Below are 18,660 nucleotides of genomic sequence, written 5' to 3'. Positions count from 1 at the left end.
CCGAAGGCGGCCCAGACTCGGGCCACATGACGTCAGCCGAGTCTGACTCTCAGCTGAGTGCCCCGACTCTCAGCCGGAATCGGCCCAGATCCACTGTGCTAGCTGGGGTGCATATATGAAAATGGGGATAGATGCAGAAACAGGCGAAATGAAGAAGGCTATGCAGGTGTGAAAATTGTCTAAACCTCCAAAACGGCACTCACGAGTAGACAATAAAAAAATCTAAAAATCTTGATAGGCTGCTTGGCACATGCATAGCCAGGATAAAAAAGACGCAATGACGCATTGCTATTGAACACAGCTTCGTTATACTTTTTAATCAAATAGAACAGAAAACAACTGAAATCTTTCAAAAAATGAGGGTCATCGGCATCATCACATCTCTCTTGGAAAATGTCAGAGCCCCAGTTTGACAAGATCGCCGTTCTTAGCGCCAGCTGAAAATAGAGCCCCTTAGCCCCTTTTACGTCTGATCTTTGATTGGCTTACATGTTGGCACTATTTAAATGGATTACAACAATTGTTATGTCATCCCTGTACATCCTTGCCAGGTCCTGAGGCAAGCTGAGCATTTTCGACAAGCGCCTTGAGTCCACAGTACCAAAGCCATCACTCCCTAAAGCATGTCGGATCAGATGTGTTGCAGAGTTCTCATCCTCTAAAGCCAAAATGGCTCTGCTTTTCCTCTCCTGGAGCAACCTGTGCATCTGTCCCAGTGTGAAAGACAGCCCAGATACAGGTTTCTGCCAGTGTAGACCAGTCAGATGTTCTCCTATGACCTGCACCACAGTTTGCCTGTGCATCAGCTCCCATAGTCCATCAGTTGCCAAGATCAGAAACTTGTCCTTTGGCCTCAGTGTGTGGATTGTCACCTCTGGCTTAGCAATGAGATATGGCGGCGTGTGGTAGTTAGGTGGGAGCATCTTAACAAACTCATTGGCCGACAAGATGTCTGGTCTTGTTTCATACACTCGGTTCAACATTTCACCGCTCCATTTAAACTTCATGTCTCCGAACCCTCTGAAGGGCATGAGGAGGCCCAGTAGCCTGTCGTGTTTGACTACCGTCTTGCGTTCGAGCGCAGGGTGCTCAGATAGAACCCTCTGCAACTCAACTGCGTTTTGGGCATTGTGGTCATTACTGATGGTGTGTGCTGACCAGGTCCCGTTCTCCTCTTGGACTCCCAGCACGGCCCTGCTATCCCCCAGGTTGGCCACATGCAGGTCGTCTCCATCCACATGGACGACACATGCTGTGCACCCTGACAGAGCCACTCGAAGAGGGGTGAAGTGGGAAAAGAGGTCCCCAAAGTCCACCTGGGCCTCAAGTGAAATATCATTGTCCAACCTTTTGAATGCATTCATCAAAGCTGTTTGGACGTCCCTGTCCTCGTCCTCCTCTAGATCGATCCTCTCTTGCCAGTACGTCCTAAGGCTGTTGAAGTAAAGCTTCCCAGAGTCTCTGCTGGTATGGTCATTTGGGTGCTTGTGCCACTGTAGCATGGGTAACACCGGCCTTTCATTCTCAACTGCATCCTCAATGTCCATTAAGGTCTTCACTGGGAGTAGAGCCACAGCAATGTAGTAGAAGAGCCTTTCACTGACTGCCTGGGCGCACGCATAACCTGCATGTCCATCGAAAACCCCAAAAAGCATTCCCCTACTCTGGAGACAAGTCGCTGCACTCCTGCGGTCCTCATTCAGAGCATTTGATGCCAAGATGTTACTGTCAAACCCTAAAATTGAGTGAACAGAGTTTCGTCCATCATATCCATTGACTTTATAACTGTACTCATTAGCTTTTAAGATGTGGTTTATTTTAGAAAGAGGCATCTGACTGGTCTGATGGTCGTCTCTGTATTTTCTCCCATTGATTGTTTCTGCTGGGTAGTTGATACTGATCAAATCTACTGGAGGTCTGGAAGAATGACACAGTCTGGTATCAAAGCCAAGTAATTTAATTTGGGTCAAGCAGCTTTTCCTAATCAGTCTTAACCTGTACATGGCCCAGTATTGTTTGAGGTGTTGAAAGCAAAGCGGAGGTACCATCTTCAGAACAATGGAGTTTGCAAACGTCACCTGTCAATAAAGCAAGCATGTCAATAGAATTGAATTGAATGTGCTCCTGTGATTTACAGTACTCTGAGGGTTCACCTCAATTGAAAAATTCCCCCCCCCCCCCCCCCCCCCAGGACTCTTCTTCCAGAGAGCTAAAGAACCATATCACGTTCACGTTAAAATGCCTGAAGCATGGTGGATGCCCTCAATGACACTGCCCGTGCTAAAATGGCCACTCGAGGCCTCTATCATTCTCTGTGGTTAGGGTAGACAAAGAAGTTTGTACAACATGCCTTCCACCGTAAAGTAGCACATGTGCAGAAGGTACAGTTGTTCAGCTATTGGGAAGAGGCTTCGACACAATCAGGTCACGCAGCCACTGCATTGTTTTTGAAGTACATTCTTTCCAAACGTTTTTTTCTATCCAAACTATTTGTTCTCGAAATGATTTCATTGAAAGAATGTGTAAATGATTGCCAATGACCCTTGAGACATGATTAGACTATTACATACTAGACTACATGTAGACTGTAGTAGTAAACCGGTGCAACAGACAACAATTGACAGTTCTGTGTACCGTTACAGCACTTTATTTTACTGTTTGAAGTTGAAGTTCTGTACCCATCCTCGCCACATAATTTTCCATTGACCACAGAGCTTGAACTTTTCAGACATTCAACTTTCGTGTTTTAAATGTCCTTATACATTTCCAAAGTATACACAAGAACACCTTTAGACATTTGGCTCATACTTTGTCACCTTACCTGCTGTAGCCGATCAGTTACTCTGAGCAGTTCTTGAGAACAGAACAGTTAGGTTATATTTTAACTTGGGTAGACTACTTTGTTCCCGTGCTTAATATAACAGATTAATCTGTTTTGTACGATTATAATGTGCTGTCAGAAGCTGATATTTCCTCCCCAAAATGTGACTATAGACAGGCTCTCAATTGTAAGAATTGGTTTGAGTATATACAACACCACATGTGCAATAAAGTGTGACCTTTGAAATGAGCATATTCATATCTGGTCTACAAATAGGTCATCTATAAACCAATGGAAGCTTGAAAGACATGCATGGTAAATATAGCAGAAAATCCATGGGACAATGGACGAATGGCATGTAAGGGCATATCATAGTGAATTTTAAAAGCCTCATATCATCCCAAAGTTCTCTGAATTCTTGACTTCTCTTTTATACTTCTGTACGTGTTTATTCCTTCACTCACACACAAAATAATCAATTTGGCCAATATTTAAGGACGACGAACCAAACAAAGGGGTTTGCGAACTCTGGACGAATCCATATGACCTCTATTTCAATTGGTGGATATAATAAACTTCCGTTAAATGCCACGTCCGTAAACGCACAAACATTGAGAATGGACCAATTAAATGTCTAAATATAAGCAGTCAGTACACCCATGTCTTGTCCTTTCCGTCTTGTGTTGGGAGAGGCGATTCACCTTATTTAAGGGCCCGGAAACAAAACTGCTATGTTTGTTCTTTATATAATGACAAACCGGGGTGTAGGTTTAACTACTTTTAATGAACATATACTTCAGCTAGAAAACTCTATGTTTAGCCATGCAAGGCGTTCTTCAACCACCTGCCCCCCCTGCATAGCCTGCTGGGTAACGTAGTCTAAATGTTATTAACACATAACAACACGTCTTCTTTCCTGTAAAAGGAAACTACTTTTCTATGTAACTACACGTCACATCACATTTGTTTACTCAACCTGCATAACATGCAAATTTCAATAACACACATTTCTTTCCCCCAATTTTTTATTTCTTCATTTTCTTATTTTATATTATTTTTTCAACTAAATATAGTCAGTCCAACAATACTCTATTGTGGCTCTATTTCTTTTCACATAAACAAAACATTCAGTCCAGGTGCCCTTTTTTTGTCCTTTTTGGTCGTTCTGCAAGAGGACTTCCTGAAACAGTTGAACAGCGTTCATTGTCAGTGAGGGTGTTCTGACTGAATTGTTCATTTCTAAAGACATTTGACGCTTCATCAGTATCCTCCTGATGATCCTCAGTCCCTTGAGTTGAATGGCTGAAGCCTTAGATCCACTCTGTTTCGTCTCAGTTGTGATCCATGCTCCGTTTGGATCTCATAGGATTGCGGTGCAACTTCTCTCTGCACACACCCTTGCTGCATCCAGGTTCCTGTAGTGATGTCTCGGAGTCGTACATTATCTCCAGGTTTCAGTTCAGGTAAGTGTCTTGCACTTTTGTCGTGTCGCTGTTTTTGTTTGTCTTTCTGTTTTTCCTTTGCGAGTTTGACTTTGTGAGCACCTCTGGGTGTTAGCAAGTCCTCTTGGATGGGTAGGTTGGTTCTGATGCAACGTCCCATCAACATTTGTGCAGGTGAAAGTCCATTCTGCAGCGGTGCGCTGCGGTAGATCATTAGATTTTTTAGGAAATCCTACTTTCCATTGTGTGCCTTTTTCATCAGACCTTTGACAATCTTGACTGAACTCTCTGCTAAGCCGTTGGACCTTGGGTAGTTGGGGCTGGAGGTGTTGTGTCGGAATCCCCAGTCGTTTGCGAATGATCGGCATTTGGAACTTGAGTACTGCGGGCCATTGTCCGATTACAGTTCAGACGCAATCCCATGTCTTGCAAAGACTGATTTCAGGTAGGTGATTACAGCTCTGCTGGAGGTAGTTGGCAGTGTTGCTACTTCAGGGTAGTTTAAGTAGTAGTCGGTAACAACAATGTGACTTTTGCCAATGTAGTCAAAAATGTCAACTCCAACTTTGTAGTAGGGTCTGTTGGGTACTGGATGAGGCGTTAGTGGCTCTGCTTGCTGCTTTGGCCTGTAGGTCAAACACAGTTCACATGAAGCAGTGGTCTGGCTGATTTCCTGGTTCATTCTTGGCCAGTACATTACTTCTCGTGCTCGTCGTTTGCATTTTTCCTCACACAAGTGGCCTTCGTGTATTTTCTGTAGCATTTCTTTGCGTAGTGTCATGGGAATGACAATCTTGTTGCCTTTGAACACTATGTCATCCACAACGGTGAGCTCTGCTCTGCACATCCAGTAGTCCTGTATTCTCCTTGGACAGTTGTTTTTCTGTGCGGGCCATCCTATCAGTGTTGTTTCTTTCAACTCTGTCATTGTTTGGTCAGCTGCTGTCTCTCTTTTGATCTGCTCCATTCTCTCAGAAAACACAGGAAGTGATGCTACGATCATGTCGACGTAGGCCTGAATCTGTGTTTTTCTGTGTGTCGAAGCTCTCCTTCTTGTCGACTGCTCGAGAAAGAGTGTCGGCGGCGAACATGAACTTTCCCGGGGTATAGATCATCTTCCCATCATACTTTTGCAGTCTGATCAACATTTCTCTGGATTCTCTTTGGACAATCATTCAGTGGCTTAGACATGATTGACACCAATGGTTTGTGGTCGGTTTCTACTTCGAAGTCTCATCCGTAGACGTATTGGTGAAACCTTTCGCAAGCGTATGTGCTCGCCAGTAGTTCTTTCTCTATTTGTGCATACCTTGTCTCTGCGCCTGTCAAGGCCCTGGACGCATAAGCGACGGGTTGCCATATGTCGTCATGCTGTTGCAGAAGAACTGCTCCCAGGCCAAACTGTGACGCGTCTGCAGAAATCCTTGTGCTTTTCTCTGGATCATAGAACCTGAGCACTGGCTCTTCTGTGATTGTCTTCTTTAGGTTTTTGAAGCAGTTTTCCTGTTCATGGGACCATTCCCATTCGTTTTTCTGTTCCAGAAGACATCTGAGTGGAGCGGACTGTGCTGACAGTTGAGGTATGAACTTTGCAAGGTAGGTGATCATGCACATGACGCGTCTCACGTCATCCTTGTTCTTCGGGCGCTCCATGTTGTTGATGGCTGATGTTTTCCTCGGGTCTGGTTTGACTCCGTCCTCTGAAAGTACGTCTCCCACAAAGGTAAGTGTTTTCACACCAAACTCGCATTTGTCCTTGTTTAGTTTTAGGTTAACTTTCCGTGTCATCTCCAGCACTTGTCTAACTCTCGCATCGTGTTCTTCTTTTGTGGACCCCCAGACGATGATGAGCGCTGAAAGAATCCCATATGGTAGACGAAGAAATCTGTACCTGCCCTCAGGTGTGTTGAATGTGCATAGCCTCGAGCTTGCATCATCTAGCTTCATTTGAAGGCATCAAGCTTACTGAACCACTTTGCTCCAGCAAACTGCGACATTATCTCTTCTCTGGTTGGCAACTTGAAATACTCTCTCTTGATTGCTTTGTTGAGATCTCTCGGGTCTAGACATATCCTGAGATCGCTGTTCTTTTCACCAGAATAAGCAGTGAGCTTACCCAGTCTGTAGGTTCATCCATTTTTGTGATGATGTCCATCTTTTCCATGCGTCCGAGTTCCTCTTTAAGCTTTTTCCTCAGTGCAAATGGAAATTTTCTGCATGCACAACTGGAGTAATTTTGTCATCAGTACATATTTTGTGTTCTCCTGGTAAACATCCAAGACCCTCAAACACATCCTCATATTCAGCCAGTAGTGATTCTTGGTCATTTCAGTCTGTGATGTCACTACATACACTCTTTTCAACAAATTGAGCTTTTCACATGCATTGATTTCTAGAATAGGCTGTACACTCTTTTCCACAATCAGCAGCTGTGCTCTGAACTGTTTTCCTTTGTGCTGTAAAGTTACTATGCAGCTACCTTTGACTGGTACGTTCTCCCCAGTATAACCAGTAACCTTCATTTTCACCGAGTGTATTTTGCTCTTCACCTTCAGTGTTTTGTAGTCATCCAGCGATAACAGGTTTACCTGTGCTCCAGTATCAAGCTTGAATGATATTATAGTTTCATTCACAGTCAATGGCACAATCCATTCAGCATTTACTGCATTGCATATTTCCACAGAATCAACAAAGAATTCTCCAATCTCCTCGCCTATGTGAACCTTTTTCTTTGTAGCCTCAGCTTTGCAGCATTTTGAGATATTATTATTTTTCCCACAGTTTTTACATGATTTTCCATATGCAGGGCATTTTTTGGCTTGTGGATAAATACACATTTTCCACATGTAGTGTTTTAATTTCTCTCTTTTGCTTGTTTTGTAAGGCGTTGTGTGTGGTGCTCCTCTCATTTTATTGCATACACTGACGTCTCATCCCTGCACAGCTCTTTAGCTTGTGCTCTGCTGGTTTCAGCTGCTCGACACATATTCACTGCTTTATCCAAAGTAAAATCTTGCTCACGCAGCACTCTCTCCTTGAGTCCATTATCAAGTATGCCACAGACTATCCTGTCTTTCACTAGTGAGTCTTTCAGATTTTAAAATTCACACAAATTTGCTCAGTGTGTTCACCTCAGCCAAATACTGGTCAAAACTGACCCCCTGTTTCTGATCATGAGAGAAAAACGTGTATCTCTCAAACGTGACATTCTGGCTTGGTACAAAGTACTCCTCAATTTTAGCGATTAGCACAGTCAATGTCAAGTTTGCCTCGTCTTGCTGAAAGCTATTGTAAATGTCCAATGCATCCTCTCCAATAACATGCAGAAAAATGGAAGCTTTCAATTTGTCATCATCTCCCCCTGCTCCACTGGCTGCTAGGTAGATATTGAATCTCTGCTTGAAACGTTTCCAATTGTCAGCTAAATTGCCTGTTAACTGCATAGGAATAGGAGGACTAAGCCTTTCCATGACGGAGAACAGGAACAGTGTCAATTTCTCTTACTTCAGTATGTTGCTCATCAACTTGCTCGTCAACAGATTCCAATGCAGCCTCGCTCTCGCTGCTGCGGCTCGTTGCCCTTGCTCTTGCAAGCTAGCATCTTCGACTACTCACGTCACTTGACTTGTGGTAGAATGTAACATTTTCGTCGCGGAAATTTGCAGAGTTACTCCTTTCTTTTCTCTGTCTCGTCATAGCGACTACCAATCTGACACCATGTTATGTTTGTTCCTTATATAATGACAAACCGGGGCGTAGGTTTAACTACTTTTAATGAACATATACTTCAGCTAGAAAACTCCAAGTTTAGCCATGCAAGGCATTCTTTAACCACCTGCCCCCCGCATAGCCTGCTGGTGTAACAGTATAACTTCCGTCCCACTCCTCGCCCCTACCTGGGCTCGAACCAGGGACTCTCTGCACACATCGACATAAGCCACCCTCGAAGCATCGTTACCCATCACGCCACAAAAGCCACGGCCCTTGCTGAGCAAGGGGAACAACTACTTCAAGGTCTCAGAGCGAGTGATGTCACCGATTGAAGCGCTATTAGCGCGCACTCCGCTAACTAGCTAGCCATTTCACATCGGTTACACTGGGTAACGTAGTCTAAATGTTATTAACACATAACAACACAAAAACAATGTCCGAATGTTCTGTTTTGTGGAGGTCTTCCGTCGTGGCGTTCTTGTCGTTTTGCGAATGTCAGCTAGCTAGCTGCAATCTGCAAATCCTGACAACTTTGTGCGGGAGCATCTCTTCCCAAGGTTCCATGGGAACTCAGCAACCACATATGGCAAGGAGAACAAGCAGGTGGCCTGCACCTGGATGGAGAGCTGTGAGTTTAGTCTGGAGAGTAGAGGCACAGTAGTGAGTGGCAAGGAGCCATTGCTTTCTGCAAGCGCCGATGGAGTGTTCAACTCTGAAGAACTTCTAGAAATCAAATGTCCTGTTCTGAGTAAGAAGTGTGAGTCTGACTGAACTGTGTGAGTCTGACTGAACTGATGATGTTATCCCTAAACTGAAGGCATTTTATGTCACAGATATACTACCAAGGATTGAATAGGAGTTCCAGTCAGGCAGACAAACTTTGTGCTCCAAACATGTTCATTTGTGGTATCTGTGCTTGGGTCATAATACTTTGTTTTTGAATAGTTCTTATTTTGTGCCTAGTAAAGCTCACTCTGTTAGCTCCACCTTATTATCTAAGCATAACTCTTGTTTTTTTTTTGTCTTGCACAGTTCTCTTCATGTGCACATTTACCTGATAATATTAGCATAATTCTCCTTGTTTTTTTTCTCTCTTGCCTTGTACAGCTTGCTTCATACATGTTTATCTAATGCCTACAGATAACTCCTTATGATTTATGAATATTTTTTATTGTACCTTGTATAGCTCTTTCTTCTCACATGGCACTTCATGAACTTACCTAAGCATACCGTAACTCATCTTGCTCTTAGCAAATAATGTTGTTAATAAAAACACTGAAATTCCACTTTGTTGACATTTTCTTTGATATTTAACATTTCGAAATGAAGGACGAGAAGACATGTCTAAGGGTTTCAAATGTGTTTTCAGTTTGATTCTGGGTTTGGTTTTCAAGGGCACAAATGAACAAAACAGTGTGGCACTTGATAAACAGTTGTCTTCCTTCTTGGTCTGTTAGACATGTGTTGAAGAAAATGTATTTGAAATAGATTTAAGAAGGCATGATAGTGGCACCTAGTGGATGCCTGTAATTATCAGGAACAGTTACAGTACATTTCAAATGTAGGCCCATTAAAATGATTCAGATGAAACAGGAAATATATATATGTATATATACACACCCAGTATCTTATGTGGATGAAATTATAGTGTATAAAGTTACATTTCAGTTGTATGAATATTCTCACGGTTCAGTCGGCATCCTCATGGATGATCTCACCCTGCATGTTAACAAGTGCTGCACAGATTCTAAGGATTTTGTCCATTTTGTGTGTCAGGTTGATGAGAACAGTCTGGGAGAGGATTTAACACGTGTCGTCTGATAACTCCCTCAACATGTATACGCACATTAGCTATCCTTCTCGTGCTTGTGACATCCTCATCAGACAGCTACGCCTGCATTGTGTTCTGGATCGTCTCCCTCGGGAGTCATGGAATGTAGATCCTCATGTGCTCCTCCATTTGTGTCAATCCAATAGGAAAGGATTCTGCTCACTACTCCCTGGGACACAGCAAAGCGTTCAGCAAAATCACCCTGGAGTAGATTCAGCTTCATCAAGGTTATCAGTATTTGATCAGTGATATGCATCTTGAAGTTAGCCGTGTAGGATTTTAACAGATATGCTACATGGTCAAAGAAAACACCAAGAGGAAGGCCAGTATACAACACTGAGCTAATGTCATTCTTCAGGACGGTGTGGGTCAATGGCTCTGCACCACCACATTGGATTTGTTTGTGGCAGGTGGGCTTGTTGATTGGTTCTCTTGACACATAACTGTGATCAGTCAGTGCTGGAACCTCCCATTAAGTATCAGCATCTTTATGCTGCTGTGGCATTGGCACACTCAGATCAGAATCTGCATCACCACAGTTGTCTTCATCTGTCAAACAAACATAAGAGAGACCACAAGTTTAACAAAATAAAATACACTTAATATAGCTTACTGGTCATGGTTAGGTTGAAAAAAAGAAAACACTTGAACCTTTAATAATTTAGCTAGTTTCATGAGCATCCCCAGTGGCATGCCAGAAATGATGGGGATAATCATGGCATTGGGGAGACATTGTCAAACAGAAGTTGTTGGATAGCTAACACTGTGAGGACTAACTAGCTAGGCTAGTTAGCAAGCAACTCTGTATCAACTCTGTATAGCTAGCTATGTGAGTACGTTAGGCAACAGTTAGCTATTTACAGTATGTTAGGACTTACACCATACCCAAATGGACGCGTGTGTGTGCCATCATGCGCAAATAGTTTTTGTCCCCCCACACCAAACACGATCACGACACGCAGGTTTAAATATCAAAACAAACTCTGAACCTATTGTATTAATTTGGGGACAGGTCGAAAAGCATTAAATATTTATGGAAATTTAGATAGCTAGCTTGCTGTTGCTAGCTAATTTGTCCTGCGATATAAACATTAAGTTGTTATTTTACCTGAAATGCACAAGGTCCTCTACTCCGAAAATGTATCCACATAAAACGGTCAACCAAATCGTTTCGAGTCATCTTTCCTCCTTCCAGGCTTCTTTTTCTTCTTTGGACTTTATATGGCGATTGGCAACTAATTTTCATAATAAGGTGCATTACCACAACCTACCTCAGTTCATCTTTCAATCACCCACGTAGGTATAACCAATGAGGAGATGGCACGTGGGTATATGCTTGTAACAACCAATGAGGAGATGGGAGAGACAGGACTTGCAGCGCGTTCTGCATCACAAATAGAATCAACTTCTTTTTTAGAGCCTGGCAACGCAGATGCTCGTTTGCGCGCGCGAGCAGTGTGGGTGCAATGATTGAATAACATGTATGTGTACATTTATTTTGCAGCGCTCGTGCACGCGACCAGTGTGGTCAGCATGTTTGGAGTCGCTACCTACTACTAATATAGTTAGCTAAGCTAACTTCTGCCTGATTCAGGACACCCCATCTGTGACAATAGCTAATGCGAGTAGCAGCTAGCTAACAGCTGTACAGTACCTGTGTTTGTTAATGTCCTGATGATACGTCGCCTTCTGGTCTGTACTGGAGCATTATAGCCCAGACACTTTTCAGGGAAAGGATAGGCTGGACACATTACATTTTTTAAGCTTTTTTAAAATAAAAACTAGTTCATTGCATCCGCCGTGGAGCCCAGTTTCATAATATGACCATATTTCCCAGATGCTTGCCATCTTTTTGAGGTAATCACGAAAAAACTGGCCTTATTTTAGGACATTTTTCACCCTGCCAGCTCCTATTATTTATATTGAGCACCTTGACACCAACTCGCCTTTCGAACGCTCAATTCCCAGTTTATTGTTCTACGTCACAATGCCTGCTTCGCTATTGTTAGCAATGAGACCTGGGGCCTGTTGCACAAAACTAGGATAAGGGATTAAGCCAGGATATCTTGGTGATCCTGGCTCAATTGATCCGTAATCCGGTTGCACTAAAGATGGATAGGGGGCAGGAGGATATGTTATGGTATAAATTACCATGGAGATTTATTCTGTGGAGCTAGCCTGCTCCAGACCAGGCTAAATTCCAGGATCTATTTAATCTCATCCCTAATGTCAGTCAGCAGTCACCACAAATGGAAACCAATAGTTATTTCACTGCTCACTATACATTGTTATCACATATAACTAGACCCACTGTCATTATTTAAACGTTTGTGATCATTAATTTCAATGATTTTGGATAAAAAATAATTTTTAGATGATGTTGCTATCATTAGATAATTTACAGTTTCCCATAGACTATAAGGCTATATATAAAATGATAGAATATTAGGGCCACAGAGGGGAAAAAAACACAAGTAATAATATTGTAACCAGTTGTTTTAAAGGAGGACAGTTGTTAAAATGACAGATGTGGGGCATTTCGTGAAATTGTACTTCAGTATGGTTTCATAAACAAAGACATGCTGATGTGCCAGAATATTAAGTATCATTGTCATAAGTATCAAAACTGTAAAAACAATGTAGCTTTTCTGCAGAAAAAACCAGCCTCATAAATTTATGACTTTATCCTTTTTCTTCAGTGTGGCCCTAGTACTCTGTCATATAAACAAATACACATTCCATATGAATATAAAAACACAATGTGTAACATTATGTTCCTTTATTGAATAAGGACAAAACAAAGCAGGTAAACCATCAGCTCCTTTCGAAACTGAAGTCACAGTGACTCTATAAGATGGAAAGCACAGAATCCAAGCATATTATACAAAATGATACATACACATTCAAAGGTCTGTATATAACACACCCTGCATGTCTGCACACTAAAATAAATGCAGGACAAATCCATACACATCAACTGAACAGACAAATGAATGGATGCAGTAGCCTCCCTGCAGCCTTGTATTACACACAGTATACCGCACAAACATCATAAGAGGCCAAATTCGTAAAAAAACGAACCCAAAAAAACCCAAATTCCTCTGCCACCGCAGGACATATTTAACCAAAATTGAAAGCACACATACTAACTAAAATAATTCAACACATATTGGTCCCTCAGCAGCCGACCACTGTCGTCATCAGGGAAGATTGCCGGATTGTCCCAGTCCATGGCTGGTGGCACTCTGGGGGCCCTCTCCTTCCTCAGGCAGGCCACATTGTGGAGGACAGCACAAGCCACAGTAATATCACATGCCCTAACAGGGCTGACCCTTAATTTGTGAAGGCAGTGAAAGTGTGCCTTCAGGAGGCCAAAGGTCATTTCAACTCTGGCCCTGGTCCTGGCATGGGCATGGTTGTAGGCCTGCTGTGCTTCCTGGGGGTCTGTGAAAGGTGTCAGGAGAAAAGGCTGGCAGCCATACCCCCTGTCTCCCAGCAACACACCAGAGAATTCACCTGTCAACACAAAATCTCATCATTACTACCTCATAAACACAGTGATATTCTTGACACAGCCAGGATGGTTATAAATAGGGGTTGTGTGGCTTACCTTGTGATAGGCACTGATAGATTTCAGAGGCCCGAAAGATTCTGGAGTCATGGACTGAGCCAGGCCATTTTGCCACAACATTGCTGATCACACAGTCAGCATTGCAGACCATCTGAAATCATAAGATGAGGAATATTACACCAATCAATGCACATCACTGGCAATGCAGAGTGTTCGTCAATGGACAATATCAAAAAGTGATGTTCACCTGAACATTAATGCTGTGAAATGATTTCCTATTCACAAAATCGGCCTCATGGGCACCTGAGGGGGCTTTTATCCTTATGTGTGTGCAGTCCACTGCACCAATGACATTGGGGAAACCTGTCACACAAAGTAATGAGTATCCTACTATGTGTTAACAGTTGTCCTGTAATTTGTAGATCCTCTTACCTGCAATCCTATAGAACTCCTCTTTGATGTCACAGAGTCTTCTGTGGCCAGGGAAGGAGATGAAGACATCTGCTAATGCTTTGATAGCCAGACACACACTCCTTATTGTGCGGCAAATTGTGGCCTTGTTCAGCATCCCCCACTGAGTACAGGAAGGCTCCACTAGCAAAAAAGCGCAAGGCCACACAAACCATTTGCTCCACACTCAGTGCATGGCTCCGTGCAGTGCGGTGCTTAATCCTGGGACCCAGTAGTCTGCATAGATACCTGATGCCATCTGCAGAAAACCTGTATCTTTCATATAGATGGTCATCAGGGAAGGCCAGTGGGTCCAACCGGTCCCTGAAGACCCTTTCTCGCCTGAAGGCTCTCCTCAGCACAAGTGCTTCTTCATCCACCACATCTCGCACGAATGGGCATGCCATTGTCAGAGCAGAAAGGAACACACAATTTTGGGCCTTCATATAGGCTAGTGGCCACACCTGGTGCTGGGGGGGTGGGCAAAAGAGGGCGATGCCTTATAACGATGACTTGGTTGTACTGATTGCTGGGAAAATAAAAAAAACCTTAGAAAGATGCCACCGTCCTGTGTGCTCACAATAAGAGCTCATATGTCATGGCTCACTTGACTTTACGAGAATATACCTAATTTTTATTTTGAGCTGTGTCATCTTCTTGGAGCTGGGGGAGGAAAGAAAAATAATGATTAATACATTTGTGTTACAGTTAGCATACAGTGTACATTGAAGGCATATCTCACCTCCCTCTCAAGTTTTTTTATTTCAAGGTCCAGTTTCCTAATTGTCCTCTTTTTTATTTCGGACTCCAGTGCAAGATTTTCCATCTTTTTCTTCTTGTACTGAATGTCTATGTCTGCCAGTTCTATTTGGCGCCGGAGGTGGTTGCCATACAACTTTCTGATAGCTTGTGAGCTCTGTGAACACAATACAATTAGCGCAGCTGGAATTTGGCAGGATGTGGTGTCCTTTTATTAATACGCACTATGTTGCCAGGCTGGTTTTCCCACTGTATAGCATCTGGGTCCTGTAAAAGAAATTAGATTTTTTGATTTTGATGAGGACTCCTCACCATTGTAGAGTAAATAGTACTTTCACAGTCTTAACATGATACCTCATGCCTTCTGGAATCCAGAGAGATGGTCTCCTCCTCATCATCGTCTCCATCATGTGCTGTTGCTGCTGCACTGGGGCCTTCACCCTATCACATTTAATCGGATTCATATTGAAGCTAGTAGACAAGACATGCCAGGCCTACAGTATGCCTTTGATGGAGTACTCACTGGATCAGCATCGTCTGGTGCTTGTGCTGGTGGCTCTAACAGGAACACAGTGCTGCCAGACACTGCAAGGCAATAGGTAAACCAAAGTCAGACAGTCCAAATTGATTCAATATGAATGTGGTTGTATCCCATGTAGAGATGGAAGGACATACCTTGAATGAAGCGGGTGGCATCTTGGGAGGAACCTATGCTCGTCTCTTTCCCCCCAGGGATCCCCTCTAAGACGGGCCTGCCTTTATTTAGCTCCAAGGCCATGTCCTCTGCTGGGGTAAGGTCAGCCTTTGGTGACCCACCACCCGTGCCTTGTCTGTGGGTATTCTTTTTCACTGCTAAAACAGTACAGACAATGTGTGAGCAGGCACCTTCTGGGTACAATATATGCTTGTGCTTTGTTAAATATTAGTCAGGGACCATACCATTCTGCAGAATGTTCTTGTATTTGATTTTGACCTGCTGCCATGTCCGTTTTGGCCCGTTCATGTTTAATCTACACACACACACACACACACACACACATTTAATGGAGTCACACTGCAAAAAATTACTTGGTATTTTTGTCTTGTTTTCAGTAAAAATATCAAAAAATGTATCATAGCTTTATACAGTGTGATGGAGTTACTTTACACAATTTCACTCATATCTGCAGTGCATTTCAATTAAAAATTTAACCGTTTCATAATTACAGTACAACTGCATTTTTGGAGATGTGAATTAAATATTTGAATTGTAATTGTGATGTTTCAGCGGAGCGGTGACTGTGTAATTGTGCACTACTTACGCATTCAGGCGGTCTGCAATACTTTGCCACGCTTTTTCTCTTTGCTTTATCACTGTGGCGGTGTTGCCTTTCTTCTTAATTATATCTTTTACCTCCTCGTATGCCTCCATGAGGATTTGTGCTTCCAACGGGGAAAAGTACGCGGCTCTAGTTGCCATGGTAAATCAGTTAATCTGTGATCTGTGGCGGGGTCTATTTGAGTGAGCCGTGAGCGCGCACCTATCCAGGATTGGTTTCACCTGGCTTAATGAATCCGTGTCTGCTCATCCTGGCTTGGTCTTTGTGCAACCAATTAAGCCTGGACGCACATGTTTTGGCTTCATTGAGCTCAGCTGAGTCATTTATCCCGGATGTCTTAATTCTACTTTTGTGCAACAGGCCCCTGCTCACATTGTTTATAGTTCAAATGTAAACAATAACAACAACAAAATACTCATGGAACTCTGAGGTCGTCCCATTGTTTCTTATAGGAGAAATATAGGCATGTCTGTCTATTTCGCTAAATATCTCGCAATGTGTATATTTAGATTTTTTCAAGTCGGACGCCATTTTAGTCATGAGAATCTCCTCTTCCTAATTATGTAAGTCTGGGCAGCGAGCTCGGTTGTCATCAAATGCTAGCCCCAAAATTCTTTTTGCCCTTGGAACGCTGAGCTGACCCGATTGTTTTCCTAGGTAGAGGCGTGCCGGTCTATTTCGCCAAATATCTCACAATGTGTATATTTAGATTTTTCAAGTTGGGCACCATTTTAATCAAGAGAATCAAGAGAATCTCCTCTTTGTAATTATGTAGACCAGAAAGTCAGAAGTTTTCATTTTCCCCTACTTTCTCATTACGCAAGCATAAGCACAGTTGACACCATCGAGGTGCGGATGTTACGAACAGATTGTTGTGGTAAAATAAAAAGGGATACATTTTTTTGTGCCATTTAAGCGAAATATAATTCTAAGCATCACTCCAGTCAAAACAGGCTCTGCGAACTTTTGATTCCATTCATTTTCTATGGGCTCGTGCTAGTGTTCCAGCTTAGCCAACATTCTTTTGCTGTTTTTCAGCCTCGTTCTATTGTCCAGTCTAGAAAGGATGCTCTTCAGTCGGCCTCTTGTCCACAAAGTGATAAAAACAGATAGGGTCGGTTTGGTGGTTTCTTCAAGTTCAATGCTCAAAGCCAAGAGACTCCTCATCCTTAGGAGGTGGCTGCAAATCAAAAGGCGCTTCACAACTGCACTCCAATCTCAAAAGAGTTTGGTGGTCAAAACCCTCCTGCTCCATAAACAGCTTCCGTTTCTGCCAGTTATTGTGGCATTGTAACGATCGTCCTGGGAAGAAGGTGACCAAAACGCAGAAAAGTTTGGTAAGTGGTAAGTGTTCATTTTAATTGAATAAATAACCTGAACACTGAAACAACAAAAACAACAAAGAGAGTGAACGAAACGACGAAACAGTTCTGTAAGGTGAAAACACACAAAACAACTACCCACAAAACCCATGTGGGCAAGAGCTACCTAAGTATGGTTCTCAATCAGAGACAACGATAGACAGCTACCTCTGATTGAGAAACACACCCGGCCAAACAACAAAGAAATACAACACATAGAATGCAAAACATAGAATGCCCACCCCAACTCACACCCTGACCAAACCAAAATAGAGACATAAAAAGGATCTCTAATTGTCGGAGTAGAGGACCTTGTGCATTTCAGGAAAAATAACAACCTTATGTTTAAATCCCAGGACAAATTAGCTAGCAACAGCAAGCTAACTAGCTAAATTGACATAAATGTTTAATGCTTTTTCGACCTGTCTCCAAATTATTGTCATTGGTTCAGAGTTTGTTTTGATATTTGAACCTGCGTGTCGTGATCCCATTTGGTGTATGGGGACAAAATACATTTATGTACGATGTCGTACAATGGCGCACGTACGCAGCTGGTTTGGGTTCCGTGTTAGATTGAAGATATGACAAATAGGAGTAGCAACATCGTCCGCTATTATCCTCAGTAATTTTCCATCCAAGTGGCTTGTCATTGTTTATAGACAGCAATAATGTTTTCACCTCTTCCACACTTACTTTACAGAATTCAAAATTACAACTCTTGTCTTTCATAATTTGATCAGTTATACTTGGATGTGTAGTGTCAGCGTTTGTTGCTGGCATATCATGTCTAAGTTTCCTAATCTTGTCAATGAAAAAATAATTAAAGTAATTGGCGATATCAGTGGGTTTTGTGATGAATGAGCCATCTGATTCAATGAATGATGGAGCTGTTTGCCTTTTTGCCCAAAATGTCATTTAAGGTGCTCGTAAGCTTTTTTATCATTATTCTTTATATCATTTATCTTTGTTTCATAGTATAGTGTCTTCTTTTTATTCAGTTTAGTCACATGATTTCTCAATTTGCAGTATGTTGCCAAATGGCCCCGTGTGGCTCAGTTGGTAGAGCATGGCGCTTGCAACGCCAGGGTTGTGGGTTCGTTTCCCACGGGGGGCCAGTACAAAAAAGTATGAATGTATGTACTTGTAAGTCGCTCTGGATAAGAGTGTCTGCTAAATGACTTAAATGTAAATGTAATGTAAATGGTATGTTTGCAGTATGTTTGCCAGACTTATTTGCCATACCTTTTGCCTCATCCTTCTCAACCATACAATTTTTCAATTCCTCATCAATCCACAGGGATTCAACTGTTTTTACAGTCATTTTCTTAATGGGGGCATGCTTATTAGTAACTGGAATAAGACATTTCATAAATGTGTCAAGTGCAGCGTCTAGTT

General features: G+C 42.5%; 2 protein-coding genes across 2 annotated transcripts; both read right to left on the bottom strand.

Annotated features, from left to right (window-relative positions):
- Positions 1-277: 277 nt before the first annotated feature.
- si:ch211-15p9.2 (uncharacterized protein LOC562650 homolog) lies at positions 278-2,068 on the bottom strand. Its single transcript, XM_055867842.1, has one exon. It carries the CDS (start codon positions 2,046-2,048, stop codon positions 486-488), a length of 1,563 nt encoding a protein of 520 aa, XP_055723817.1. The 5' UTR covers positions 2,049-2,068; the 3' UTR covers positions 278-485.
- Positions 2,069-12,548: 10,480 nt separating this feature from the next.
- On the bottom strand, positions 12,549-14,348 carry LOC129815939 (putative nuclease HARBI1). Its single transcript, XM_055870151.1, has 3 exons — positions 13,809-14,348; positions 13,416-13,527; positions 12,549-13,321 (listed from the first exon to the last, which is right to left on the bottom strand). Exons 1-3 carry the CDS (start codon positions 13,875-13,877, stop codon positions 12,951-12,953), a joined length of 552 nt encoding a protein of 183 aa, XP_055726126.1. The 5' UTR covers positions 13,878-14,348; the 3' UTR covers positions 12,549-12,950.
- Between the last annotated feature and the right edge of the window lie 4,312 nt (positions 14,349-18,660).

This window comes from Salvelinus fontinalis, chromosome 18 (genome assembly GCF_029448725.1).
Source record: "Salvelinus fontinalis isolate EN_2023a chromosome 18, ASM2944872v1, whole genome shotgun sequence".
NCBI lineage: Eukaryota > Metazoa > Chordata > Actinopteri > Salmoniformes > Salmonidae > Salvelinus > Salvelinus fontinalis.
The sequence above is the reverse complement of the archived record's forward strand: the minus strand, read 5'-3'. Positions and strand labels throughout refer to the sequence as shown.

Bases quoted from the DNA above. Each gene is read 5' to 3' on its own strand.
- LOC129815939 (XM_055870151.1), bottom strand. From the start codon at position 13,877: ATGTCTTCATCTCCTTCCCTGGCCACAGAAGACTCTGTGACATCAAAG. The intron at 13,528-13,808 runs GTAAGAGGATCT...TTATGATTTCAG, and splicing joins GGAGTTCTATAGGATTGCAG to ATGGTCTGCAATGCTGACTG. The intron at 13,322-13,415 runs GTAAGCCACACA...TTGTGTTGACAG, and splicing joins CTATCAGTGCCTATCACAAG to GTGAATTCTCTGGTGTGTTG.
- si:ch211-15p9.2 (XM_055867842.1), bottom strand. From the start codon at position 2,048: ATGGTACCTCCGCTTTGCTTTCAACACCTCAAACAATACTGGGCCATG.